General features: G+C 53.4%; 9 protein-coding genes across 16 annotated transcripts; 5 read left to right on the top strand and 4 right to left on the bottom strand.

The window, feature by feature from the left end:
* Positions 1–391: 391 nt before the first annotated feature.
* PV07_01683 (uncharacterized protein) lies at positions 392–2,355 on the bottom strand (the record flags this gene model as incomplete). Its single annotated transcript, XM_016388241.1, has 2 exons — positions 392–1,674; positions 1,728–2,355. 2 exons carry the CDS (start codon positions 2,353–2,355, stop codon positions 392–394), a joined length of 1,911 nt encoding a protein of 636 aa, XP_016255169.1.
* Positions 2,356–3,778: 1,423 nt separating this feature from the next.
* PV07_01682 (uncharacterized protein) lies at positions 3,779–5,215 on the top strand. The gene is made up of 3 exons (XM_016388240.1): positions 3,779–4,379; positions 4,475–4,546; positions 4,619–5,215. The coding sequence occupies exons 1-3, from the start codon at positions 4,172–4,174 to the stop codon at positions 4,747–4,749; spliced, it is 411 nt and encodes a 136-aa protein (XP_016255168.1). The 5' UTR covers positions 3,779–4,171; the 3' UTR covers positions 4,750–5,215.
* Positions 5,048–8,162, bottom strand: PV07_01681. Of its 8 annotated transcripts, XM_016388233.1 has the most exons (10): positions 7,692–8,162; positions 7,559–7,624; positions 7,452–7,509; positions 7,223–7,386; positions 7,059–7,162; positions 6,875–7,006; positions 6,680–6,824; positions 6,472–6,627; positions 5,362–6,403; positions 5,048–5,302 (listed from the first exon to the last, which is right to left on the bottom strand). In XM_016388233.1, exons 1-10 carry the CDS (start codon positions 7,762–7,764, stop codon positions 5,296–5,298), a joined length of 1,947 nt encoding a protein of 648 aa, XP_016255161.1. In that variant the 5' UTR covers positions 7,765–8,162; the 3' UTR covers positions 5,048–5,295. The 8 variants fall into 8 exon arrangements, with proteins under 8 accessions (XP_016255161.1, XP_016255162.1, XP_016255166.1 ...); XM_016388234.1 differs by having other exon boundaries at positions 5,048–6,403; XM_016388238.1 differs by having other exon boundaries at positions 5,048–6,403; positions 7,559–8,162.
* A 72-nt stretch (positions 8,163–8,234) lies between these two features.
* Positions 8,235–10,373, top strand: PV07_01680 (uncharacterized protein). Its single transcript, XM_016388231.1, has one exon. The coding sequence runs from the start codon at positions 8,507–8,509 to the stop codon at positions 10,112–10,114; it is 1,608 nt and encodes a 535-aa protein (XP_016255159.1). The 5' UTR covers positions 8,235–8,506; the 3' UTR covers positions 10,115–10,373.
* On the bottom strand, positions 10,241–11,200 carry PV07_01679 (uncharacterized protein). The gene has a single exon (XM_016388230.1). The coding sequence runs from the start codon at positions 11,071–11,073 to the stop codon at positions 10,717–10,719; it is 357 nt and encodes a 118-aa protein (XP_016255158.1). The 5' UTR covers positions 11,074–11,200; the 3' UTR covers positions 10,241–10,716.
* A 2,882-nt stretch (positions 11,201–14,082) lies between these two features.
* PV07_01678 (uncharacterized protein) lies at positions 14,083–17,426 on the top strand. Its single transcript, XM_016388229.1, has 3 exons — positions 14,083–14,651; positions 14,721–16,623; positions 16,710–17,426. Exons 2-3 carry the CDS (start codon positions 15,092–15,094, stop codon positions 16,891–16,893), a joined length of 1,716 nt encoding a protein of 571 aa, XP_016255157.1. The 5' UTR covers positions 14,083–14,651; positions 14,721–15,091; the 3' UTR covers positions 16,894–17,426.
* A 21-nt stretch (positions 17,427–17,447) lies between these two features.
* PV07_01677 (uncharacterized protein) lies at positions 17,448–18,182 on the top strand (the record flags this gene model as incomplete). The annotated part of the gene is made up of 1 exon (XM_016388228.1): positions 17,448–18,182. One exon carries the CDS (start codon positions 17,448–17,450, stop codon positions 18,180–18,182), a length of 735 nt encoding a protein of 244 aa, XP_016255156.1.
* An 824-nt stretch (positions 18,183–19,006) lies between these two features.
* PV07_01676 (uncharacterized protein) lies at positions 19,007–22,651 on the top strand. Its single transcript, XM_016388227.1, has 2 exons — positions 19,007–19,719; positions 19,770–22,651. The coding sequence occupies exons 1-2, from the start codon at positions 19,141–19,143 to the stop codon at positions 22,080–22,082; spliced, it is 2,892 nt and encodes a 963-aa protein (XP_016255155.1). The 5' UTR covers positions 19,007–19,140; the 3' UTR covers positions 22,083–22,651.
* Positions 22,412–25,280, bottom strand: PV07_01675 (uncharacterized protein). Its single transcript, XM_016388226.1, has 3 exons — positions 24,980–25,280; positions 23,386–24,923; positions 22,412–23,257 (listed from the first exon to the last, which is right to left on the bottom strand). The coding sequence occupies exons 1-3, from the start codon at positions 25,042–25,044 to the stop codon at positions 23,109–23,111; spliced, it is 1,752 nt and encodes a 583-aa protein (XP_016255154.1). The 5' UTR covers positions 25,045–25,280; the 3' UTR covers positions 22,412–23,108.
* Between the last annotated feature and the right edge of the window lie 44 nt (positions 25,281–25,324).

Below are 25,324 nucleotides of genomic sequence, written 5' to 3'. Positions count from 1 at the left end.
TTCTCTGGCCCGTGTCGCCGTCGGTTTGCCAAAGGCTGACAAAATGCCCTCGTACATCGCCCGTCAATGCCATCGTACAGGTTCCCCAGCTGTGGAATCTATTCCGTCACATCACGTCCTCCAGAAACACCACAGAAGTCCGTCAAGAAGCTCTATTGAGATAATACAACCAACGCTCGATGCTGAATGGAACTGTTCAATCTGCCCCATGATGCCTGGTATGTTCCTGACAGACTGACGCCATGTCCGTCGAACCCAGAATACTGCCAGTTTGCTCCAACGTTCTTTTCCACAAGCACCATTTTCCTTGAAACCCAAAACGCCGTTCATGATGCTCCAAACTCTTGGAGCCCTTGATCCTTGCTTTTCCGCCGAGGTGCAGGGCCCAGTTCTAGCGATGACCACTTTGAGACGCGCTTCGGTAGACTCGTGCAGCAAGCGCCTGTAATCGATCGCCCTCGTCGTCCTCATCATGGTCGTCCGCGCGGTCCATCTCCCTGGGCGAGAACGCTGGTGGGTAAGAACTTGGCCCACTGGGCGATCGTTCGTCTGCAGCATCCTGCAACTGCTGCACCAACGGCGGTGGCCGGACGTCAAATCGTCCTGTCGAAGCGCTCGATGGCACCGCCTCCGGCTTTGCAGTGGACTCGGCCTGCGTCTCCCGTAACCCACCGTCCTTTACACCGAAGGGCTTTTCACCTGCCAGGTCTAGAGAGGCTTGAGCAATGCTCGCAGACCTCTGCATTTCATCTGCCTGACGAATGGCCTCAATTGTGGACTCCGCCGAAAGAGGCGGTGCACTGTCCCTGCTTAAATCGCCCCCTGCCGTTTCCCTGTCGGGAGAGGTGGACTCGGGTGCCGACAGCTGCAATTCTTCCGCCTTGACCTCCTTCCACGAACATTTGGCATGTTTCTTGGTACAGCCCATGCACGCGGTGAGGTTCTTCAGACAGTCCATGTGCAGTCTTCGGCATCGATCGCACGGAGGAATTACCCGGTCGCCTTTCCACATGTTGTCCATTCGTCGCACCATCTCCGCCTTGAAAGGCCCGCCATCATCTCTATCCAGTGTGACTGGCTTCATATGAGGCATCAAAGAGGCCGGGGTATTCGGGATAGCCACTGTCGACACGCCTCCAGCGGCCAGTTCGATCGAACGGGAACGCGGTTTCTCTGCGGATGACGCTTGCATCGCCTGCGTTCGAGTAGTACCAGCTCCCAGAGAAGAACGCCGAACAGTATCTTCCGTCAAACCGGCTTCTCGCTCGCTTGGTGTCAAGAAGTTCTTCATCATTTCGGCTCGCTGGGATGGAGATGCATCTTTGATCGACTTGCCATTGATGATGGTGACATTTCCCGCGCTTGACGAGCCATAAGTCTCGTCGGCACTGCTCCGCAGAACGTCGTTGGTGGAAGATGGACGCCGCAGATCTAACTCCCCCGGCGCAGATTGTCTCAAATTGACCGCGGTGAATCCGACCGGAGGCGACTGAGAGACCTCGATACTCCTGATTGGGCGGGCGCTGCCAACCCCGTTCGTGTCCACGGGCGAAATGGGCGGAGCTTCGTTTCTTGTCGCATGTCGTTTTGCCTCAGCCTCTTGCTCACGCCGGCTCAATATTGCTGTACGCCGACCTTTCATCTTGTGAATCAGTTGTCGCGCTCGGCCAGACACTGGTTAGAGTTAGCTTCAATCGATCTGGACTATCGTGCCTTGGGCGACGTACCTTGATCTGCCAGCTGGATGACCTGGCCGAGATTGCGGTCCAAGAGATCCATGACGCCCAGTTCCTTCTCTTCGTCTTCGAGGATGGGCTGCGGTGGGATAAGTTTCTGTGGCATACCGCTAGCGATGAGGACGAAGTCCTCCTCCGAGATTTCGACCCGACACTGCTTCGTGTAGAACTGGCAGACCCGCACTCCATTGCGAGTTCTTTCCAGGTTGAATTGCTTGGGGTTGTTCTGGGCAAACTCGACCACGTCCAACCAGGTAACATGGGCATCTTTTGCATGAGATTTGAGAATCTTGGGCGGCCCGTCAAACATTTTCTCGAACCGCTTCACGAGGATGGGGCCGACAGGACAAGCTCCCAGGTTACCAGCCATGCTCTCATGGCGTTGTATAACCCCATCGTATTCCCCCAGCAGGCGAGCTATTTCGGGAAGTTTGTCATTGACCGTGACGAGGGGGATCGTGTCCTTGTGCTGGCGGACAAGGTAGTTGATCTGCAAGTGGTTCGTAGCAGTCCGGGGGACCTTTGCTGCCGGGAGGGGATGGGGCTCAGTCGGGGAGCGAGGTCTCTTCAGAGACGAAGATTGCTCGGAAGTCATAGTGGCGGGCGATTGACGCTCCATTGCTCTGGCATAGAGGGTGGAGGGCGCCCGAGTCGCTTCAGGTGCGCTCGGGCTGCGAGGGCTTAGCTAAGTAGCTCTCGGAAGTGTAGTCGAGAAGGGCGCGGCGGAGATCCGTGGAGGGGTTGCGGGATCAGCCTCGAATAGTTGGCCCAAGGTGGGCAAAGCTATTCTTGAAGCTGCAGCGCCGTGAGCGGAGGAGAGACCCAAGTCGTGGTCAACGACGGTAGTGGGAAGAGCGCGGGAGAGGAGAGAGCGCAGGTGGGAGGGAAAAAGGGTGGAAGAAGTGAAGGAGGGAAAGCTGCGGCACGTGGTCTGGGTCTGGCCTGGGGGTCCGTAAGGTGAAGTGGGATCCCCAGGATTCGTTCGGGCGGAGCTGGCACAGGATACGACCGACGGGGCGAGATAACTGACAACGAAGGAAAGCAAATTGCTGAGACCGAACAGAGGAAGGGGAAAAAAAGAGGTTGTGTGTGAGCGAGGGAAGGAGATGGAGAGGAGAGGAATAGGACCTATCCAAGGTGGAAACGGCGAAGAGGGCGGCCGAGGGCGGCGAAGGAGCGGGTTCGTTGGTAGGGGAGGTACGGAGCACGGGTGCGGCGACCAACCAGTTGCCAACAGGCCCTTCCGGCTCATCAGCCGCCAATAACTGCCTAGGCAATGAATCGACGGGCGCTCGCGGGGCTTATCACTTCCCCTCTTCAAGCGGCACGAGGGCTGGGAGCTTGGGGGGGCTAGGCACCTGGGGAGGAGAATCTTCAGGGAGAGAGTTCTGCCAGCAGCCACCGGGACAAGGACGCGCAATACCGGCACTGGAACTCGAGCCAGAACGCCGTAGGGTGCACAAATGGGGGCAACCAGCAGCATTTGGGTTTCTTTTTGCACTGCCTTGACCTTTCCTGGAAGGGAGGAAGAAAGGGGAGGAGGGGGCAGGGTGATGTTGGGGGGTATGAGGTGCTCACCAGCTTCTACCAGCTACAGGTAATAGCTAGGAGGCAGCACTCTAGTGGTTGCGCGGGGTTCAAGCACCAAATAGCATCCATACCCAAAGGCTCGATGGGCGGGAAGGACCTTGGGTGGTGTCGGGTGAGCACCCACTGAGCACGGAGCAGGGAGCAGAGAACCAGCGGCAGCCCGCCTTCTGACTGGAGGGGGACACTGCAACCTCAACTTCCACTGCACCCTTCACCCTTCACCCCTCAAAGGAGCCATTCTGTTCATTTCCCTTGTCCTGTCTTCTGCTCTCTGTTTCTCTCCCACTCTTGAAAATCACCACCTCCTCCCTTGCATCCCGCACCACTATTGGCGGCTTGTGACGAATGGAGGGGTGCACTGCGAGAAGTGGTGCAGGGTAAGGTGGAGGCCAGATCCGTGCGAGCCCAAGGGCGGCGCTCCGCCCAATAACCATTCCGCATCCTCTCCCAGTCCCAGAGGCTTCGGCGGAACTCGTAGCGCACCATTCACATCTCGCCCTCTTGGTCCTTGACCTGCCCCGACATGCCCCCCCGTCTCTTTTGGCCCTTGCTGACCGTGGCTTGCAAGCTCCCACACATCACTCCACCATCCTCCAAGGCCGACCTTCGGCTTTGCGACATTCCAAATCACCGACTGTTCCTTTCACACAACCCAGCTTGGCCTGCTCATTTCTGACTGGTTCCAAACCAAATAAAATTCCCATTCCCACCACCGACGGACTATTTGCGCACTAGACTCGTTACGGTTTGGGAGTTCTTCCGCCCTTACTTCGAAAAGCCATCTCTTGCGGAAGACACACATTTCCCTGTCCTACCAATAAGACGTCGTTCACCCTCAGAAGAAAATGTCCGAGCGAGGTCATTTTCGTGGAGGTGGCCGAGGGGGCGGCGGAAGAGGAGGAAGGGGCGGAGGAGGCGGTCGAGGTGGTGGTGCAGGCGCCTCTTCGCAACAGTCCAACCAACCGCACGAAAAGCCCAAGAAGGAGAACATCCTAGACTTGGCCAAATACGTCGAGAAGCAAATCAATGTGAAATTCAATGGTGGAAGAGAAAGTACGTCATCTGTGAGCCCCGAGATCTTTGGCGGGAGCAAAAAGAAACAAGCAAAGAATTTTTCCTGCTACTGATTCAACTGACCATTGTTCCAGTTGTCGGCACGCTCAAAGGCTACGATCAATTAATGAATCTGGTGTTAGATGACGTCAAAGAGACCATGAGAGGTGAGTCCGCTCTCCCAATCTGCTCATACAACGATGGCGAAGGCATTCAGATGGCGCTGACGACGATTCCAGATGACGAGGGGAACGAGACAACTCGACCGCTGGGGCTCGTCGTCGCCCGCGGCACATTGCTCGTCCTGATATCCCCGCTTGACGGGAGTGAGGAGATTGAGAATCCTTTTCAACAACCCCCAGAAGAGTGATATTGGAAGAGCACCAAAATCAGATTTCTGCAACCACGAACTCGAACTCCAGAGAACCGCACATTATCCTGCTCTATTTTTCTCACCAGAGATTTGGCGCCCAGCCCGAGGTCTCCAGGCCATCGGTTGCCTGTGCTCAACAAGCAAACGTGACGCGCGAAACGTTTCCGACACCAGATTCGAATGTGTTGTTTGCGCTCAAAGACCGTGAAACGTGGGGACGCTGGGGGCATTCCCCGACCGAGGTCATGACTGGATTTGGTCGAAAGCAGTGGGAGCTATTCATCGAGCTCAACAGCAGAGTGACAAATGGAGATTTATGATTTTTTTGTGTGTTGTATGTCTCACTGCTACCTTCCTAATCTTTGGCCTTTCTCTCCCAAGATCACAATCGTCTTCTCCCATATCAAAGTTCCATCACTTCTGCAATGAGTGTCGGTCCTCTTGCTCTTTCCTTGTAACAGATCCCCTTTCTTTTCACCTTGGAAGATGCGCAGTTGTCCAAGCGAAGGGTTTTATCACCCGTCGCATTCCAGCTTTCGTTTATTATTTTCTTCAACGGGTTAGATACCATCAATCCGTCTTTTGAGCTCGTTTCGTCCCTTCACCTACCTCAAAGGTCCTCCCCTCTTTCCCACCAATTCCTGAAATGCACTCTCCATGCCCTTTTTCAGCTCGCGATAGCTCACCACAAACACGCTCTGTTCGTCCCTGCTGACCAGCATGACCTTCTCCTCCGTACCCGCGTCTAATTTGTTGAGACACGTCAAGATGTGGCCCAGATCCACGACGGGCCGATTCTGCGCATCAATCTGGTGAAAGACGTAATCACGGAACAACTTGAGGAAATAGCGTTCCCCGTTCTCGCTCCATGATTGGTCATGATTATACTCAGGTCGTTCAGTGATGAAGTTGATTTTGGCCATGAGGCGTACCAAGCGCGCATTCTCAACCTCGCGAGACAGTTCAGAATACAGAGCATCATCTGTGTGAAGGGCGGCATTAAAAGCGGTGATCATTTGATTGGAGATGAGAGTGACGAATCCGTCAATGGTTTTCTCCGAGTTTTGCATTGCAGAATATAACCACACCAAGGCGTTTTGGAGATCGGGCTTGAAATAGCGTTTGAATGTGTCCATACTGCGGGCGAAGTTTTGACCCGCATCGAATGATCCCGAGCCAACAGCAAGGATGACAAGGGCGAAATTAACTAGGTCTTGTCGTTGGACCTGGGCGAGAGGGGTGTGAGTATTGGCGTCATACTGCACTACATCCAGGATGCCACAACCGTTCAGGCGAATGCGGTTCTTTCCTGTGACGAGGATTTTGCTTGGGTCGAGGACCCGAGCTGCTAGACCGGAGTTGTGGATGGTTTTCAGGGCAGAAGCTATTTGCACCACATAACTCCATAGAGCAGGCTCACTGACTTGGTCTTTGTTAGAGGAGCGAGCCGGCCGGGGGTTAAATGAATGTCCAAGGTGATGATGTTCCAAAAGCGTTTTTGAAAGAGGATGATATTCCGTAGCGATGAAGAGGGATGAGTCGCCGAAGCCGCGATTTGTGAAGACGTCGACGATTCGGACAACGTTGGCGCTTATGATATTTTTCCAAGCTTGTCCAGCGCGGATTGCATGCTCGTTTGTTAGTCGGAAGCCTGCACGAGCAAACGTCAGCTCCTGGACGAAGGCGATTTTGAAGAAGTGGTGAAGTTCAAGGTCATACCCTCAATTCTTCGAAGGGCGAAGAAGTGCCCATTGGCGCTTGACTGGGCTTTATATACCCAGGAAGTATAACCTCCGAATATGTTTGAGCTTTTGTGGGTTGTATCGAGAGGGACAAGAGAGTGATAGCTCTCAATATGACTTGGTAGCTGCGAATCTGAAGAGCGAAATCAGCTCAGCACCCTACATCGGAAATCAACAATGCGTACTGGGCAATATTTGAAGAGCTGCTGCGGATTTCTTCTGAATTTCCTCTCGAAGATCGTTGGGGATAAAAAGGTCATGCACTGTGCGTTGGTATGGAGTGAGAGCCGCGTTATAGTGCCCAATAGGCGCATATTGATGGTATTGAACCTGGCAGCGTATTAGCGTCCTCATCGCCGTCTTTATTTGAAACTGCTCACGGGCTGCTGAAAACCCGGCGTATTTTGGTAGAAAGCGGCACCATTAAGACTATGATCGAGATATGGATTTGGAGGATGGCTGGGTTGAAATGTCTCAAAAGAATGAGGGACAGAAATATCGCTTTCGCTTGTCTAAGAATATCTGTAAGCACCGGACGAAAATATTTCTGCTCTGAGAACTCACCAGCGAAGGTTCTTGAGCTCGTCGGGGCACAAACTCTTGCACATCAGGCAGAGCCCAATCTGGAGTTTTGGCATCTTGTCGGAGAGGAGTAGCATTGGACGATCCTGGCATGAGTTGTAAGCCACCGGCGTCGTCTGATTCCGCGGAACTGGACATCTGCTCACTGGAGATGATAGCTTTTGGCATGAACGGGGCAGCACTTGCTGCCTTCGGGGATATGCCAGTCGTTGATTTCTTGACTGGGGTAGCTGCAGCTGCGGCGCCATTGGGAGACAGGAAAGAAGGAGTGAAACTCGGCGAGTCGACGTTGAGTGTCTTCTTCGACTGGCTGCTTCCCCGAGTCTCAGCAAATGGTGCCTAGGGATCAGGACAGGCAAGGCCATTCGGTCGTACCTATCGTTTTGTCCTCCGTCAGAGGCAGACTTCTCTATGGTGTGATTGAAGGCACATCCTAGAGCAGCGGGTTAGCTGTATGTGCCTCGCCCGTCTGTCGAGAATACCTTTGTCTTCATAGCGACATTTCCCGTATATCGTGACGTTCCGACATAGAGTATCCTTCGCATTTTCTGTCCAGGTATCGATCAGCACTCCACATCTTGCCCTCAACAAGCCTCAAAATGACATCCGACATACCCCGGCCTTTGAGTCTAGGAGACAAAGCTGCCTGCTTTGTATCTTCTGCATTGTTCTTGATCACTGCGGCCATAATCGTTTACTGACTGCGGCTGAGCATGCTGCTCCATCAGTTAGGGGTTTGTCTTCGGATTTCGCTCAGGATCGAGGCATTTCGTGAGTTCGCGAGTATTGAGCTTGAAGAAGGGACACGATTTCGACTCGGGTCGTTTGGCAGGCTAGATGTCCGGGGCTGTTCCTCTGATTGTTGGGGCGCGAGCGAGGGGAATGTACATGACGACAGGGATATCCAAAATCAAGACAAAGTAGACAACCGAAGATAATGGCGCAGCCGCCAGCCAGGAAATGAAGTGAAACGGGAAAAGGGTGACCAAAGGATGTTTGAGCGCAGCCGCGCTCTGTCCGGAATGCGGTTTATTGGGTCTGGTCTCGCAGAGAGTAAGTGATACGAGGGTGGTAGATGGAGGGACGTGGTCGGCGGGATCGTCGAGTCAACACAGGGTCCAACCAGCGGATTACATACATCCGCCTTTCCACTCCGCGGTTCGCACGCACTGCTCCTTATACCGCACAAGTCTACCATCACCGCACAAATCCCCATCCCTTGGCCGCTACAATCTAGCCTCTCCTACCCACTACCTATATACAACTGGTGTGGTTTGACCGCAGCAGTGACCCCACGGCTTGCCCTAGGCAGAGGATCCATAGGTGAAGCTAAGGCTTGAAGAGAAGGGAAGAAGCATACTCGACATGTCTGGTCGATCGAAGCCATAACCCCGCGACTATATCCCTGCCTCTTGATCTCGATTCAAAACATGTCGACCCCCGACATCTCACAACTGACCGCGGCTCAACAAGAAGCTCTACAAACCTACACCTCCGTCACCGATCAAGACCCCATTGCCGCAATCCCGCTCCTACAGCGATGCGAATGGAACGTTCAGATCGCTGTGGCCCGCTTCTTTGACGGAGAACCCGCAAGCGATCCTCTCACCGAAGCACAGTCACAACTGCCCACTGCCTCCGCTCGTCAAACCACAAACTTGCAGTATGAGTCTCTTCTGGCCGCAACTCAGTCGTCTCCCAGGACAACCCGGGTGAGTCCCGAGGATGTAGTCACACGAGTTGACACGAGTGGGACAGTCAATGAACCAGTCTACCGTCCTTCGACATTGTTCTCCATAATATTCACTCCGGTGAACATCCTGTACCGAGTATTCACAACCGTGTTGTCACCATTTGGGTTCCTTGTTCCCACATTTCTCTCGCGCCTCTTTCATCGCCTACTCTACCAGTCTCAGGCGCAGTCACGCACTCAGAGGCGAGCTCTACCGCCAGCCGAGAATGCAAGGAGATTTATACGAGAATTCAGTGAAGAGTATGGGACCGAGGGTCACGATGGAGAATCATCTGCACCTCTCTTGCCTTTTACGGAGTCCGGGTTCAACTTGACCCTCGACACCGCCAAAAAGGACCTCAAATTCATGCTTGTGGTCCTACTCTCCCCTAGTCACGACGACAATAATACCTGGATCCGAGAGACCTTACTCTCCCCGCAATTCAAATCATTCCTCGACTCGCATCGTTCTGACCTGATACTTTGGGGCGGTGATGTGCGAGATTCAGAAGCCTACCAGGTGTCTGCCAGTCTACAGTGTACCAAATTCCCCTTTGCGGCACTGATATGTCAGGGCTCGGAACCAGGATCGGGATCCCCATCTGGGGCAATGACAGTTGTCATGCGCGCCGTAGGACCTACGTCGGCACCGGAATTGGTTGCAAAGATAGCCTCGGCGATGACCGCGCATCAGACGCAGCTTACTGCGGCGAGGGCCCAGCAGGCAGAACGCCAGGCTACCCAGAATCTACGAATGGAGCAAGATTCGGCTTACGAGAGGTCGTTGGCGCAGGATCGCGAGAGGGCACGCCGCAGACGGGAGGAGGAGGAAGCGGCAAGAAAAGCAGAAATGGAGGCTCAAGAACAGGCAAGATTGGCGGAGAAGAGGAAGAGGGATTTGGAGCAGTGGAAAAGATGGCGTGCTCAGTCGCTTCCGGGAGAACCGGACACGGAGCTCAAGGACGCCATTCGAGTGAGCGTTCGCTTGCCATCTGGGGAACGAGTAATTCGAAGATTTCGAGCGGACGCCGACATGGAAGAGCTGTATGCCTTTGTGGAATGCTACGAGATGGTCAAATCCCGAGATTCAGAGAAGCAAGGCGAGGAAGATGAGGACGATTATGATGTGGAGGAGCCAGAGGGGTATGAGCATGAATACAAGTTCCGACTTGTCTCGCCTATGCCCAGAACAGTGTTTGATTTGGAAAAGGGAGGTTCGATAGGCACAAGGGTCGGCAAAGGCGCGAACCTGATTGTGGAACCTATTGAGGAGGACGAGGAAGATGAAAATGAGGACGAAGATTGAGGCATTATGGGTGCTGTGTTTGCACCATTGAAATAGACTTGGCTGGCCCTAGAAGGTTTGGTGGACAAGCGGACGCCCACTGCAGCCTTTATAGAAGCGCCAGATCTTCGAGTATGTAGCATTTGGTGAGTATTAGCAGGAGGCGGCCAGGATTTTATTTTCTCTGATAATAAGCGAGGCCTTTGTCCATTCTGGTGATGGGATTGAAAGTCCTGATCGGAAAGATTCTTTACTCTCTTGCAAGTTTGTTATGTTCAACGAGTCACTGGAGCTTGGAAACACAAGCATGGGTCGTAAGAAGCATGCAGTCCCAGATCTTCTACTTACTTCGCCAAACCACCACAGGGCCACCCATGTCAAAGACATGGTGGTGACCATCGACTCTTCCCGGAAAGGGCACAACAGACGTCGTGGTGGTTCTCTCACTGCTGCTGTCTTCATGCAGCGCCTCCTAGGATCACGCCGCCCAAGTCAGGCACATCCCAAAATGCCACGGGCGTGTGAAGTTGGCAGACATGCCAGTCCCCTCTGCGCCTCTCACAAGGGGTCGCACAGCATTTGCCCGTTCTAGACCTTCCTGGTTTTTTTTCCCTTTCCTATATCTATCTCGAAAACAGCAACCTCGCGACAGCCGCCACGGCCAGCACAACCAGGGCCACATCGCCTTTGTACTGTTTCCCCGCCTGAATCTGCATCGCCAGCCCAGCAGTGAAGAACAACAGGCTGATCGACGCGGCGAGGAGCCTCAGGGCCCGCGCCCCGAACAGGAGCGTCAGCCCGATGAGGGTGTCGATGACGGGCGTGACCGTCGCGGCCGTCGAGCCGTCGTCCGGCAAGTGGTATTCCTGAAACGCGTACCATATCGGCGTGTACGTGCCGTGGGTGAAGCGGGAAAAGGCGCCGAGGAGGACGACGGACGCGAGCATGTAGACCGGGACGGTCCTGAGGGCTGCAGACATGATCAGCGTGGGTTTGACTGCCTCTGCTGTTGCTGAAGGAGATGGGACGCGAGCAACTAGTAGTTGTTGGTGAGGTTCAGAGTCTCAAGGTCTAGGACGGGACTGGGACTGCGGTCATCAAATTGCGCATCTGTGCGCCCAGTGCTCTGCAGTAGCGGATTGTCCGGTGGTACGGAGTACGCAGTTCAGGAATCGACCGACATCTTTTTGTCCGTGGTCTGCAACCTCTCAACTCAGTGCCCTTTTCCAACAACTTTTCTCAATCGAGGCCGAGACAGTGGTTAAAGGGGATTGTAGATCACATCGGATTCAGTGTCCGTGATTGCAGGGGTCGAAGACCATGTGCTATGTGCCACATTGCTGATCTTTGATCGCACCATAATCTATGTTTCTGGAGGGACGTAGGTCGATTCCTGAATATTTCCCATGCAGCCTCACCCCACCACCAATTCAAACCTTGGATCTGGGGACGAAGGTTCAAGCTACGGGCCCCCTGGCTGAGGATGTCTAACAAGCGATACTATCATGAAGAGGGCGCCATTTATACCAAGTTGCAAACCTCAGGACGGAGCACCAGTGCTGCCATTCCTCGTCCCCAGAGATGTATACATCATCCTAGAACCTGCGGTGAACGCCAGATCCACGAACATTGTACCTCTGACACACAGATGTTACGAGGACTCTTTTCCCTTCCCTGTAAAAGTCGCCGGGACTTCTTCTTAAGACTGACTGATAGTTGGCTGCAAGACGTCGGAGCCGCATACCAGTCCAGGATGCTTCTGCCAGAGAGTGCTCCCCTGGAACGGCCCGTGAGTATCTTTGCTGATCGTCAGGGTGCTGGTGCAGGGTCAAGCATGACAAAGTAGCATGGAAAAAACCGTCGGTATCGACGCATGGTCTCGGAAGACCTCTATCCGTATTGTAGGACTTTGGCGTTCGAGAACAGGATCAGTCTGATTTTCCTCATGTCAGCACAAGTGCAGACCTGGAGCGGGCGAACCGGGACTTTCGCAAAAGATATTGTCGAGGGCGAAAATCGGTAAGAAGCCGTGGCAGATGTCCGTGGGAGCGGCCACGCATTCTTGAAGAAAGTTGGATAGCCTTGAGAAAGGGCTTGACGAGACCTGTCAGCGTCCGGTGAATCGTAGGCCCCCTGCTCAAGCGCAGATGCTATAGGATTATGGCATTCCCCGAGATGAGAACCCACCGATATGACAGCCGCTCTGGTGCGGATTTCTTCTAGCCTCAACCCTTAACACCTTGATTGTACTTCAGGGAGGGCAGTCATGAAGTTTGATCTTTTGACAGCTGGAGCACGCACTGGAGAAATGCAGCGTAGATCAAAGACAGCGTATCAACATCGGATGAAAAGATAGCGGCATTGTTGGCGAGTGATCGGAGATGATTCGACGATCCCCAGTTTTCTGCCTGTGCCGACTACATAGGTACCTAGGCATTCCGTTCATCGTGGATACTATTGCGTGCGGTGAACCCCACCACGGCTCAATAGGAGAACTGTTTCATGCGTTCCTTCGCGGGACAATGAGGCCGTCTGGATGATTGTTCCTCGATTGCTCCTACTCCAAAGCTACCCCAAGCCAAAACAACTTCGCTGCGGACAGGGAATCCCACCTTTGTCAAACCCCATGGTGAGCATTGAAACTCCTCGCATCGAATGAAATGCTCTCATGTGTGTGAGGGGTCGATTGCCCCTTTCTCGTGAAGTCCGGGGAATTAGCCAAAACCTCGCGACGCCACAGCGTGGTCCAGCAAGGATAAATCCGCTCTAGCGAAGCTTGAGAGGTCTCAAATTTGGCGGGTCAACTTGACTAAAGGACATGGACGAGGAGGGGCATTGTAGAAGGTTGAGAGACACCGAGGGAGACCTGAAGATGGTCATTAACCGAAACAAGAAGGAACCATGTCCGATAGCTGGCAAAGGGAAGCTGATGCCCAGCTTCATCGTCAGGGGTTTTGTTGAACGGTAGGAGTGGCGGACCCCCCCCCCCCCCTCGGATATGCATACTGCACGTAAGGTTAGCGAAGAGGCAAGTGTTGAAGGCGCCTTTGAACATGGAGTTCCCGTGGCTTGAACATCTTTCACATGCGAACTTGTCATTGGGGTTGGGAGATTGACGAGTGACCACTCGGGTCACCATGCTCTGGTGAATCAGCATTTACCTCGCAGGGTGCGTGACCGTTGTTTCGTCTTTTCCTATCCTCTCAAATCGTTCAGTTCTGTGTCGCCAGCAGAATGTCACCGCTCAACGAGCAGGCGGATCAGGTTTCCTGAACTCACACCTGATAGCCATGGCAGCGTCACTGATACGGACATATCGATCGATAGCAGGAGATCGGCAATGAGGAATCCCACCATGTCGCCAGCGTCGCCAGCGTGGAAATTGGAATGAAGCCACCGAGCGGAGGAAAGAAAAAGTTGGGGAGAATTTAGCGATGGCTATCAGGGCACGACAGGGCGGGTGGGAAGAGAAGGTTGCAGTTTTAGCCAGGGCAGCAGGGGGGGCGACCCAGTGTACCAATGCACCAACGCACCGCTAAGTCGTAGGTGAAGTTCTTGTTCCTGAACGCCTAGCAACGAGTAGTAGGCAGGAGCCCAGGTGTCGGGGCTAGTGAGGGTACCTGAGGGTTCCTGGGTGCCTGAGTGCCTGAGTGCCTGGCGATGATGACGCCCTGGCCCTACGAGTACAGCTCATCCACAGAGACCCGTCTAGGGTCCATGGTACTTATGAACTGTGGTACCGACGCTATCTGATTCCTCCGTGCCCCATTATCTCGCATCCGGGCTCGCGTGCCAATGATTATCATTTTCCCGCCCTTCTGGCACACCACGAATCATTCACAAGTCCCTAACTCCTCGTAGGCTCCCCTCAGCCCAGAGGCTTTGCGCCAACAAAAAAAATATCCTGTCGGCCCAGGAAGCCCGCTTCTGCCTCGTATTATAGCGAACAATGGCGACAAGCGAACCTCCACCATCATATTGTCCAATGCCATGTCTCTACCCATGTGTCAATTCACCACTTCTGTCATCTGGAAGCCGGCCTCTGGGTTCCTCTCCAAGCCCAGTCCCTGTCAGAATTTCTATCCACAATCCACCCATCCCACTTCAGGTTCAATTCCATTTTTTGCTTAACCTTGCCTGCTTTCGTTCGACTTCCCGCCTGCGTCTCTGCCTGCCCAATCATGACCACGACCGCGCAGGCCTTACAGATGACTCCAAGTGTCTCAAGGGGATAGAAGTCGTCAGTCGGAAAAGACCTCCTTCCAGCCTGCAACCCCGATTGAATGCATCGTCAACCCTTCCCTGACCACATTATTGTGCGGGCATTCCTCACTGACGGACGGACCACCTCTCTCCAAAATTCTTGTAGCCCTCCCACCCAACTTTATCTTGCAAGGCATATACGGCGCAGGAGACCAACTTAAAATTGATTTCGGTTATAGGCTCTCTGAGAAATCCGAGAGTGAGGAGGACGATTGTTCTGAACGCAGGTGACACTGCCTTTGCTGCAGCCATCCCTATTGAGGAGGATGATCTCAGTGGATCTTTAGTCAATCAAGTAAGGAAGGGGTTGGAAAGAAGATTGCTGTTCTGTCCATCGTTCGGATCAAGCTAACCGTTGATTTAGATATCATCTTGCCAGTTCGCAGACTTCCATGATCGGCGGAGCGTATCCGGGTCCCACACCGAAGTCGAATATCCCGAGCCTGTCGTCGCAGGAGTTTCTTCTGAGGTTGGACAAGAGGAGGGCTATCACTCACAAGATACGGGCAAAAGCGATCGGTCTGCACGTCGTGATAGGGTACCATAAGCCTTGAGGCTGAGACCAGTGCCCCCCAGGAAGCACCACGATCCGGCTCATCATATCGAAGCATCGTGACCGCACCTACATAGCTGAAGCCTTACAGAGACTTTGAGTTCGAAAGGGGTGCTCACTTTCGGTTGCAGAGTACATCCAGGTGCGGTGATATATACGCTAAAAGCCTGGTGCCCTTCACTATGTCTTCAAATCAGAGGCCCTCGATGGGACCCCCAGAAACACCGAGCAGATATATGCAGCAACAGTCTCCGGGCCTTTTTCCAACATTGCAGCTCTCTCCAGACATGTATGCTCACCAGTTCTCCGCAGGGCCGGTGACGGCCCCCATATACACGAGTCAAAGGCTCTTTTGGGATCCCTCTCATGTGGACTTCAATGATCCCTCTCTATCCCAACAATATCAAGGTGCATTTCACTACAGTCCAGTGGCACTAAGCAGCTCGTTTGCCTCTTCGTCCACAGTGGTACCCAGCTTTGTTGCACAAGATGCGCTATTGGAAGAGCAGCCTTACGACTTGCCCAGCCTGCCCCGTTCCGCCAGCTACTCCAATGTCGACAGCTCTGCCTTTCCTGCCCCATTCACGACCTCCCCCCGGATGTTTCAACCACAGATGGAGAACCCGAGCATGTTTCTTAGCTCACCAGCACGACGATTTGGCAGCGTGGACCAATTTTCGAGTCGCTTCTCTCAGATCGCTGTTCCCGAACGACCGGCTTATGCGCATCAGATCGAGGAATCCAGGCGAGAGGAGGAAATGAAGCGCACACGGCGAACGGAGATGAAGAAACCATCCATCACTCGATCGGTAATGGAAGCTTTAAAACGACCTATCACCCCCAAGAAGGATAGTAGACCGGGTCTCAAGCGGAGCTTGACACACACTGGAGTGCGGAATGATCGCAGCCTGAAACTCCAGACCCAGGGCAACCGTGAAGGACGCAACTCTCCCATACTATTTGAACAGAATCGACACCGATCAGGGCGCTCATCTCCCCTGAAGCCTAACGCGGACCCCATCTCGCGAGCTCTCACCAGCAGCCGCAATGCCAAGCGAGCATCTTTGTCGCTTGCAATTGACGAAAATGGCGTGGCCAAGACAGTCATGACTCAAGATGCTGGGGACATGGACCTTGATGAACCGTCGGACAGCGGGGCTGAGTCCTTTGATGAGGGAGATTTTGACATCCTCCACAGCCAGAGCAACTCCTTTGCTCTCGCGGGCCATCGGGATCAAGCTCAATCGGATGGGCTCTATGGTCATTCAAAGACCAGTTCTCGTTCCACCATGGCCTCGGTCAATTCTGCAAGACAGTCATCTTATCAAAGCTCTGCCTCTAGTGCATCGAATACCAGAGGAAATGATGCACATCATGGTCGGAGGCAGCGGCCCATTCTTGGCTCTACGATTGAAGACGACACGCTAATGGAGGAAGAGACCAGTGGTGATGCCCAACATGCATTGCGAGCCATAATCCAAGATCGGTCTCGGTCCACATCGGCCCAAGGGGACAACAACAATCCAATGCAATTACATTCCTCTCCTCCCTTACAGCAAACCCAATATGCTTTGTACAACGTCTCGCCAACAACAATCACGGATCCAGATTTAGCCACGCCGAGCACTGACAGGGAAAGTCTCGCAAGCAACGTGAGCATGCGTTGCTTCTGCAAATCTTCGATGCTTGACGGATCGGTGCCCATGATTCAGTGGTAAGTCATGCAATCCTCCAATGGTGTAAATGGATGATAGGTCACTCCATTTACTTTGCTGCACTCACTGACATGGCCTGCTGCAGCGATTCGTGCTCGAAGTGGCTACACACCACCTGTGTGGGCATCGACCATCGGAGGAGGCCCGAGCCATATATCTGTGGTTTCTGCACACAGACCCCAGTGCGCCCGGGCCATAACTTGCTGCGACCGTCTGCTCTCCCATCGAATGCAAGCCCGCTGGCACACAAGGCCAAGCGGCATCGGTGATGTTTATACTGATGAATATTTACCATTCACATTCGAAATCTTGGGCTATAATATCGTCTTTGACTTGGCCCTTGTTGTTGCACGTTCCTGAGCGACACCTTCACATTGGATGTTTCTTTATATTGAAGAAGTCTATATATAGCGTCCTGAAGCAAGGAGCGGGACTTCTCAACCCATATACCCCTGGCCATGTCTGACTTTGTGCTCTTTTGTCTGCACATATGAAACAAAATCACCTGAAATATCAATTTTAATAGGAACAGAATTACGAATCGGATGCCGGGAAGGGGGGTTTCTGGTTGAGGTTGACCAAAAATCTCCTGGCTTGTTTTGCAAAGCGACTACGGCAATGGTTGAAAGAATGTCGGAGTTCGGGTGACACGACGAGTTCGTCGCGACGGCCATGTCTCAGATACCACACGGCATGGTGCTTGATGAAAAAGGGATTGTTACTACCTAGGTACACTCTGCTATAATAAGAGCGTAGCCATTGTTCCCAAGGTCTGCCTTATGGACATCGGCCACGTTATTCATTCCCTTCTTTCACGATCACGATGTGGACAAGCGCCGTTGCAGTGTTTCTTCTCGCATCGGCTTCATCAGCCGCTTTCCTTGACCTGCTTGGTCGAGCGAACAAACTCTGTCCAACAGTCGTTGATACCAATACCACGACGTCGACCTTAAGTGTTATCGTTCCGCCCATCACAGTCACGGTTACTCCAAGCCTTCCTCAAGCCACGCCGTCCACTGTACTAGGATGCCTAAGTGATGCCCAAGCGACAAACATAGTCAGTGCGTGGAAGACTATCCTTAGCTCACCGGATCGAGCGAGCGCGAGTGCCACAGCTCAGGCGTTGATTGCGGATGAGTACCTGGAAACAAGTGACTCGATCAATTCTCTAGCTGGAAATTCGGTACGTCTCACCACCAAAGCTTTTCTTTCCATCCTCTTTTTCAAGCACTCATCAAGCCCTGATCAATCGGTAACTTGGAAGCAGTTGGGAAACGCCACCTTCTCTGGCAAGGACAGCTTCATCGCCGCCGTGCTAAACAACCCACCCATTCCGCTCTTGACCACCTTGGACGTCTTCCACGATTGCAGTCGGATTGCGTTCTACTGGGCTGCCAGTGGAGTAGGCTCGGGGGCCGAGGACGTGAGAGGGGTCGACCTGCTGTACGTTACTGAGGACAAGGAGCAGATCATCATGGCCATGGTCGAGTTTAACAGCCTTGCGTGGGCCAAGGATGTGGGATGGCAGATTGTGAGGGCGAACGGAACAAAGTATTGAAGAGCGAGGCGACTCAGTTGATTGAGTTGGCGTACGACCCGAGAGTTGGGGCGATGTTCCGAGGGTGTAGCACAAGTTCACAATATCCGTCCTCGTCATGGCACTGTTTGCTCTTTATTTAGCCCAAAACCAACGTGGTATATTATTACATGGGAGGTGACCGAAGATCCCCGTTTGGAAAAAAAAAAAGAAGAGGAACCACAATGCAAGGGCCTAGACCCTTGACTCGTATGGGAGGTAGGATGCACATTGCTGAGTGGCGAGTTGGTCACGGTGCCTTCAATCACTGGGCCGACCAAGGGGCTCTTGGGCCTGTGGGTTAAGAAGTTCCAAGGCCTCAGGCAACAAGGAATTCAACTCCATTCCTGCGCATGTGAAGAGGAAAAGAGGGGCGCAGGCAACATTCCTGGCCGACAACACGCCACGCTAGCCAATGCGCCAAACAAACTGCGTCCTCTCCCTTTGTTCACCACCGAGCCGTCCAGTCTCCATGTTGTGCCTATACTCCGTACTGCTTTTCCTTCTGTTCTCACTCCACCATCACGACGACGACCACCGCCCAACGTCTGCCCACCCCCACGAGATCAGGACAAAGACAAGCTCCATCGTCTGACCCCTCCCCCGGTCATTGCAAGGACCTCTCTCTGTCGCCCTCGAGTCTCCACACGGCAAGACGGGATTGTTAAAAGTGGCACCTGGCTCGCCTCATCACCGCAGTGTCGGCGTGGATTGGTCCTCATACAGACCAAGAAAGACCCAGAGTCATCCGCCTCACCAGGCGGATCCACTGCTGCCCTCGATGCAGCTGACCGCATCGGACACTAGTCTCCCACATGCCAGTCCCTTAAGCACCACCATCTCCGTCTCGCAACCTCATCCTTTATCTCCTGCTTGTTTTCACCCTTCGGTCCCAATCCACTTGTCGAGCCTCGACTGAATCTCCAACACACAGGCCAACATGGCCACTGCTACCGTCACCGACTTCATCACAAAGACGGTCAATGCCACGGCAGCGACAAGCACCTCCAGCTCTCGAGCAACTCCCCAAGGCGGTGTCTTTGAAGGCCTCAATCCCACCCATTATGACCCCAAGAATCCCATTACCCTCTTCATCATCCAGGCCGCTATAGTTATTATCCTCACACGTATCATCCATGTGCCGCTGGCCTATCTCCGTCAGCCCAGAGTGATCGCCGAGGTCATCACTGGCATCATACTGGGCCCGTCCGTGATGGGGAGGATTCCCGGATTCACAAATGCCATATTTCCCACCAGTTCCATGCCAGCCTTTACACTGGCCGCCAACCTCGGTTTGGTCCTGTTCTTGTTTCTCGTTGGATTGGAAGTCGACTTGCGCTTTCTCGCCAGCAACTGGCGCATCGCTCTCAGCGTGGGTGCTCTTGGAATGGCTATCCCTTTCGGCCTTGGTTGTGGTATTGCATGGGGCCTCTATCGCGATTTCCGGAATGATTCTGGTCTGGCTCCCATTAGCTTTGGTGTGTACATGCTGTTCATTGGCGTGGCCATGGCAATCACCGTATGTTTCCCTTCCTCTCGTGGTACTAGATCATCACTCAGCAAACCTAGGCATTTCCCGTCCTTTGCCGTATTTTGACTACTCTGAAATTACTCAGCACTCCGGTTGGGGTTATCGTGCTCTCAGCCGGGGTCGGTAATGATGTCGTCGGCTGGATATTACTTGCCCTCTGTGTTGCCCTCGTCAACTCTGGCGCCGGCCTCACCGCTTTATGGATCCTCCTCGTCGCCATTGGTTACGCATTGTTCTTGGTCTTTGCTGTCCGACCGGTCGTCATGTGGTTCCTTCGAAGGACGGGGAGCCTCGCAAACGGCCCGACGCAAACGGTGGTCGCATTAACAATCCTCCTCGTCCTGGCCTCTGCATTCTTCACCGGGATCATTGGAATTCATCCCATTTTCGGCGCCTTCATGATAGGGCTAATGTTGCCTCATGAAGGAGGCTTTGCTATCAAACTTACAGAAAAGATTGAAGATCTCGTCGGCGTTCTCTTTCTACCCCTTTATTTTGCCCTGTCAGGTTTGGGCACCAATCTTGGGCTTCTCAACAACGGCCTGACATGGGGCTATGTGGTCGGGGTTTGTGCAGTCGCCTTCGTTGGCAAGATTGCCGGCGGAACGCTGGCGGCCCGCTTGAATGGCCTAGTCTGGCGAGAATCATTCACAATTGGCGTTCTGATGTCGTGCAAGGGCTTGGTCGAGCTGATTGTCCTCAATATCGGGCTACAGGCCAAAATCCTCAGCACCCGAACCTTCACAATCTTCGTCGTCATGGCCCTCATCACCACGTTCGCGACGACACCATTGACTGTGTGGCTCTATCCGGCTTGGTATCAGCGGAAATTGGAGCTTTGGAAGCAGGGCAAGATCGATTGGGACGGTAACCAGCTTCACCCCGACACTGACGATACGGACTCTACGAGTGAGGCAGACATTCTTCGCAAAACAAACGTTGCGAAGAAGGTGCTGGTCTATCTTCGCCTTGACGGGCTTCCCGGCCTGTTCACCATGGTCTCCCTACTTGCGCACAAACCCGAGGAGGAACCTGTCGAGCCGCAGGAGCAGACCAAAAACAGCGAGCCGTTGATGTTGAATGCGCAAGCCCTCAGCTCAGTAGTCCGGCTCCGCCGCCCTCTTCAAGTGCATGGTCTTCGTCTTATGGAGCTCACGGAACGTGAGTCGAGCGTCATGCGTGTCTCGGAGATTGAGGAATTTGCTGGGCGGGACCCGGTCATCAAGGCGTTTGGTACCTTTGGGCAATCGTGCGACATGGCAGTGGGAGGACAAATTGCTGTGGTGCCCGATCACAGCTTCTCGGGTACGTTGTTGTCCCGCGCAAGGGATCTCAAGAGCGACCTCGTGTTGGTCCCTTGGTCCGAGACTGGGACTTTGTCCGAGTATCCTAGCTTGTTCGATGCAAAGCCAGGTGATCCGCTAGCGAACAAGCAATTTGCGACCCTTGCGCAAGAGATCTTTGAGAAAGGGAGGGTGACCAGCCACATTGGGGTTGTTCTTGACAAGACAGTCCTCTGTACGCCATCTGGTGCATCGAAGATTGACTCTCCGGTGCTCGACCGACCGACACGACAACTAAACAGGACAACTACCGGAGTCAGTATCGTGGATCAAATGAACTCGACGGTCCACTTCAAGCTGGCCGATAGTGGACGATCCCGGCTCTTCGCCCTCTACCAAGGCAATAGCGAAGATGATCTCTTTGCAGTGCGCCTCGGTCTACAGCTAGCCAAGAATAAGAAGGTTGATCTGAAGATTCTGAACGCAAGAATTAGCCACGAGTTTGATGATGCCAATCACCAGCCCGAAGACACCGACCATGATAACAAGATGTCCGTCCTATCGAAGGTGCATACACTCCGGACACCAACCGACTTTGAGTTTGATGCCCTCCGATCCAGCATTGCGGATTGTGGCTTCGACGGCAGAGTGACAGTGGTGGACGTGCAGTTGTCGGGTCTGGACGCAATCGTGACAGCGATTTCCGAGCCCAGCTCTGCGGAGACGCTTGTTATCATCGGTCGAGGCACCTCCCATAGCCAGACGGCCAACACCGTTTCAGGAGAGTCATCAATGTCTAGTTCGATGGTTATATCTGGGGGTGCCGGACAGAGTTCCGCACGCGAGGACAATCTCGCCTTGGGCCCACTGGCCACACAACTCGTCAATGTCGTCCGGGAGAGACAATTGCAGACTGGATTGCTCGTCGTCCAGGCCCGGAAAGAGAATGCGTCCGAAAGTCCGGATGCATTTGGAGGATTCGGAGCACCGCCAAATCCAACGGACACGAGAGGTCTAAAAGGATTAGCGTTGGCCAAGAAGATGAGCGCCCTGAGTGATGACGACTAGGCGCTTTGGTTCTCTTGTCCTCTTCTGCCACTGCTGGTCACTGCAGTTCTCTCTACTTTTCCGGGCATTTGCTGAGGGTTTACAGCACAGTTTGGGTATATACCCAGGGACATAAATATAGCCAGCTAATTCATGTCGCCAGTTAGTCATCAGTCAGTCAGCCAGCCAGCCATGTGGATCAACGACAAGCGGGATTACATTTACAGAGCATTTACGACTTGAATCTGAGTGCATATTGGGTCAAAGGGAAGCCATATATATTCGGAAGAGAAAGTGATTGAACCAAGATGCATGAATGAATGAAAACAAGGGAGTGAAAAAGCACCCGTCTGATATATCCCAGTTGTATATGTCATCCGTCTAGCGGTAGATCTACCAACCTCGACGAGAGACGACTTTCACGCATATCTACTTGTTATGTCTTAGCTCGATTTCCGCTGATGTAGAGTTGATCTGAGCTGATCTGACATGATCTGGTATGAGTGACTCCCTATCTACCTACTTATCTACCCAGGTACCTACCAACTACCGAGGTAATTCCCCAGTAGATTGTCCAAGCTGGCTGATTGACAGCGGTGCATAGTTGACCCCCGGGAAGTTGCTGCTCGCTGCTGTAGACACGGAGAGACACAGAGAAGGTACATACGTAGAGAGAACCAATACCGCTGATGCCCTTTGTGGATTTCTCGTTTTCCTTGCTTGTTGGAGTCGTCAGGGCCAAGGGTTGTGAAATGGGATGGATTAGATGGAAAATCGCGCCTGCGAAAGAACAAGAAATCTCTCTCTCGTAACGGTCATGAGGCATGATGCTGATTTCCGACGACATACTCACACACACATTACCACGCACACATGCACACGCACAAAGCAACAGTCCCTCTTTGTTCGTCGACTTTCTCCAGGTCTTGCTTCACTTAGTGGTCGCGGTATCTCCCCCTTTGCATTGAATGCCGTGTGCTAAATTACACCAGACTGCATCGCGCGCTTTTCTCGCTTCACCCTCCATCCATGACTCTTGCCACTCTCCTATCGTCCCACGCGGATGACACCTGCAGCAATCAACTTCTGGACCTTCGACCGGATGCCAGGGTTCTTCATGTGTTCGTTGAGTGCCGCCGGGTCGGACTTGGCTTGTTGCAAGATGGATTGCATGACTGGGTCGGAAAGGATTTGCACTGTGCAAGCAAAACAGGTTAGTCGGAAATTCCTAAAATGCAGAAGGCGGCAATGAATGCAGTGAAGGGGGTGGACTCGGTTGAAACAGAACTGGCGACGCAGCCGGTGGGAATCGGGGCTCACTCACTTATTTCGGGATCTTTCTGAATCCTTGCACTCGTCTCCTCCTCGGTCTCTCCCTGGCGAGCAGCATACATTGCTTCCAGGGCCTTGGACTGCTGCTGCTCAATTTCTCGGGCGTTCTTACCACCTTCATCACGTTCCATGGCCTCCGTACACACATCCAAGCACTTGTTGTATTCCTTCATGCCGAACAATGCTTGAGCCTTACGGAGATATGCTTTTATAAATTTAGGGTCGCGCTTAATGGCCTCGTCGCAGTCTTGGATCGCAGTCGGGAAGGCCAGGAGTTTGATAAGTGCAGCCGCCCGGTTGGAGTAGCCTCGTGGGTCGTCTGGCGCTCGCTTGGTGAGTTCGGTGTAGGCCTCGACGGCGCCTGGCCAGTCCGCGTTTTTGAACTTCTCGGCTCCCAACAAGCGGGCTTCTTCTGCCTTTTCTGGGTCGATATATGCATCCTTTTCAGCTTTGATCTGAGCCTTCTCGGCAGCCTTGAACTTCGCCAGGATCTCGGGCGTGCGGTGTTCGGTGAGGGATTTCTGATAGTTGACGAGGGCTTTCGGTAAATCACCCATTTTCTCATAAGCAGATCCGATACGACCGAACGCTTTGGCAATGATCTTGAAGTCGGCGAGGATGACGCGGCCTTCCTCGATGGCCTTCTCACATGCCTCAATGCACCCTTGGTAGTCGCCCTTCTCGAATTTGGCGGCGCCGAGGTTGGTCAGGTAAGTGATATCCTTGTGCAGGTCCCAGGCTTTCGAGTAGTGTTCAATAGCTTCGTCGAACTTGCGCTTCTTGTAACTTTCTGTCCCGAGTTTCTTTTCGTTCTCGGCTTCTTCCTTCGCCTTCTTCGCGGCGATGGCCTCCTCGTCTTCTGGTTCGGGCTCGGGTTCAGGTTCGGGTGCCTTTTTCTCAGCTTGCGGTGGGGGATTGGACTGGGGCCGAACATCCGGCATGGGGACGTCTTCTTCTGCTTCCGTGGCCCTCTCTGCACCTGAAGGCCCTCCTTCCGGCGGCATACCCATCTGCATATCGACACCCAGCAGCACACCCATGACCTCGAGGAATCTGGGATCGGCGAGTTCCTGGCCCATCTCTTGGGGATTCTTGGCTAGTCGCTGCAACTTAGCCATGAATTGAGGGTCTGCAAGGTATTTCGACGTCTTTGGGTTGGTTGCGAGCTTTTGGATGAGCTGGGGATCATTGAACATGTTTCCCATCCCACCCAAATCAGCACCGTCTGCACGTGCTTCTGCCTCAATGGCTCTGTTCACAGCATCGAGGCCTTGTCGAGCCTGGGCGTTTGAAGGTTCGAGCTTCAAGGCCTCTTCAAAAGCATCCTTTGCACCGACAAGATCTCCAAGACCGTGTTGAGCAGCTCCTTTCCGACCCCAGCCTTTTGCCCAGTCAGACTTGAGTTCGGTGGTCTTGTTCGCATCGTCAAGGGCTTTCTGGTAATCTTTGAGGGAAGCATATGCGCCGGAGCGGTTAGAGTAGAGGACATGATTCGTAGGATCTAGTTCAATAGCTTGGGAAAATTTGTCACTGGCAGTAGGGGTCAGCCGAGCGAGCAGAGAGCATGTCGCGGACTAGGCACTCACATGGCAGTCTTGAAGTCTTTGGCTGCAAAGGCCTTGTTGCCCTCGGCCTTCAGAGCATCGGCCATGGTTAGGACGGAGTTGAGGGTCAGATTAGAGCAAGACGAGAGGAGATCGCGTGGAGTAGAGGAGGAAGATAGGATACAGCTGTTGCAGAGAATAGAGCTTTCCGTTGTACACAAGATCGACTGAGCCTGAAAATGATTTGGAGAAATCGACAGCCTGATGTACTCTTTAGTTCGTCAAATGCGGGCAGCGAACAGAATTGCTAGAAAATTCGGTGCACGGGCCACCCACCCAGAAGCATCACAGGCTCTGCAGGGACCTCAGGTGAGGATCAGAGAAGGC

This window comes from Cladophialophora immunda (assembly GCF_000835495.1).
Source record: "Cladophialophora immunda strain CBS 83496 unplaced genomic scaffold supercont1.1, whole genome shotgun sequence".
In the NCBI taxonomy this organism is placed as follows: domain Eukaryota; kingdom Fungi; phylum Ascomycota; class Eurotiomycetes; order Chaetothyriales; family Herpotrichiellaceae; genus Cladophialophora; species Cladophialophora immunda.
Note: the sequence above shows the minus strand (reverse complement) of the source record. Positions and strands in the feature narration are given on the sequence as shown.

What these genes read in the sequence shown, in the direction of transcription:
- PV07_01678 (XM_016388229.1), top strand. Translation starts at nt 15,092, where the DNA reads ATGTCTTCAAATCAGAGGCCCTCGATGGGACCCCCAGAAACACCGAGC. An exon ending in TCGGTGCCCATGATTCAGTG is followed by an intron (nt 16,624 to 16,709) that starts GTAAGTCATGCA and finishes GGCCTGCTGCAG; the next exon opens with CGATTCGTGCTCGAAGTGGC.
- PV07_01679 (XM_016388230.1), bottom strand. Translation starts at nt 11,073, where the DNA reads ATGTCTGCAGCCCTCAGGACCGTCCCGGTCTACATGCTCGCGTCCGTC.
- PV07_01676 (XM_016388227.1), top strand. Translation starts at nt 19,141, where the DNA reads ATGGCCACTGCTACCGTCACCGACTTCATCACAAAGACGGTCAATGCC. An exon ending in GCGTGGCCATGGCAATCACC is followed by an intron (nt 19,720 to 19,769) that starts GTATGTTTCCCT and finishes CAGCAAACCTAG; the next exon opens with GCATTTCCCGTCCTTTGCCG.
- PV07_01680 (XM_016388231.1), top strand. Translation starts at nt 8,507, where the DNA reads ATGTCGACCCCCGACATCTCACAACTGACCGCGGCTCAACAAGAAGCT.
- PV07_01681 (XM_016388232.1), bottom strand. Translation starts at nt 7,764, where the DNA reads ATGGCCGCAGTGATCAAGAACAATGCAGAAGATACAAAGCAGGCAGCT. An exon ending in TCCTAGACTCAAAGGCCGGG is followed by an intron (nt 7,625 to 7,691) that starts GTATGTCGGATG and finishes ATACCTGGACAG; the next exon opens with AAAATGCGAAGGATACTCTA. An exon ending in CGCCGGGTTTTCAGCAGCCC is followed by an intron (nt 6,825 to 6,874) that starts GTGAGCAGTTTC and finishes ATACGCTGCCAG; the next exon opens with GTTCAATACCATCAATATGC.
- PV07_01675 (XM_016388226.1), bottom strand. Translation starts at nt 25,044, where the DNA reads ATGGCCGATGCTCTGAAGGCCGAGGGCAACAAGGCCTTTGCAGCCAAA. An exon ending in AAAGACTTCAAGACTGCCAT is followed by an intron (nt 24,924 to 24,979) that starts GTGAGTGCCTAG and finishes CCCTACTGCCAG; the next exon opens with TGACAAATTTTCCCAAGCTA. An exon ending in TCAGAAAGATCCCGAAATAA is followed by an intron (nt 23,258 to 23,385) that starts GTGAGTGAGCCC and finishes TTGCTTGCACAG; the next exon opens with TGCAAATCCTTTCCGACCCA.
- PV07_01682 (XM_016388240.1), top strand. Translation starts at nt 4,172, where the DNA reads ATGTCCGAGCGAGGTCATTTTCGTGGAGGTGGCCGAGGGGGCGGCGGA. An exon ending in ATTCAATGGTGGAAGAGAAA is followed by an intron (nt 4,380 to 4,474) that starts GTACGTCATCTG and finishes CCATTGTTCCAG; the next exon opens with TTGTCGGCACGCTCAAAGGC. An exon ending in CGTCAAAGAGACCATGAGAG is followed by an intron (nt 4,547 to 4,618) that starts GTGAGTCCGCTC and finishes CGACGATTCCAG; the next exon opens with ATGACGAGGGGAACGAGACA.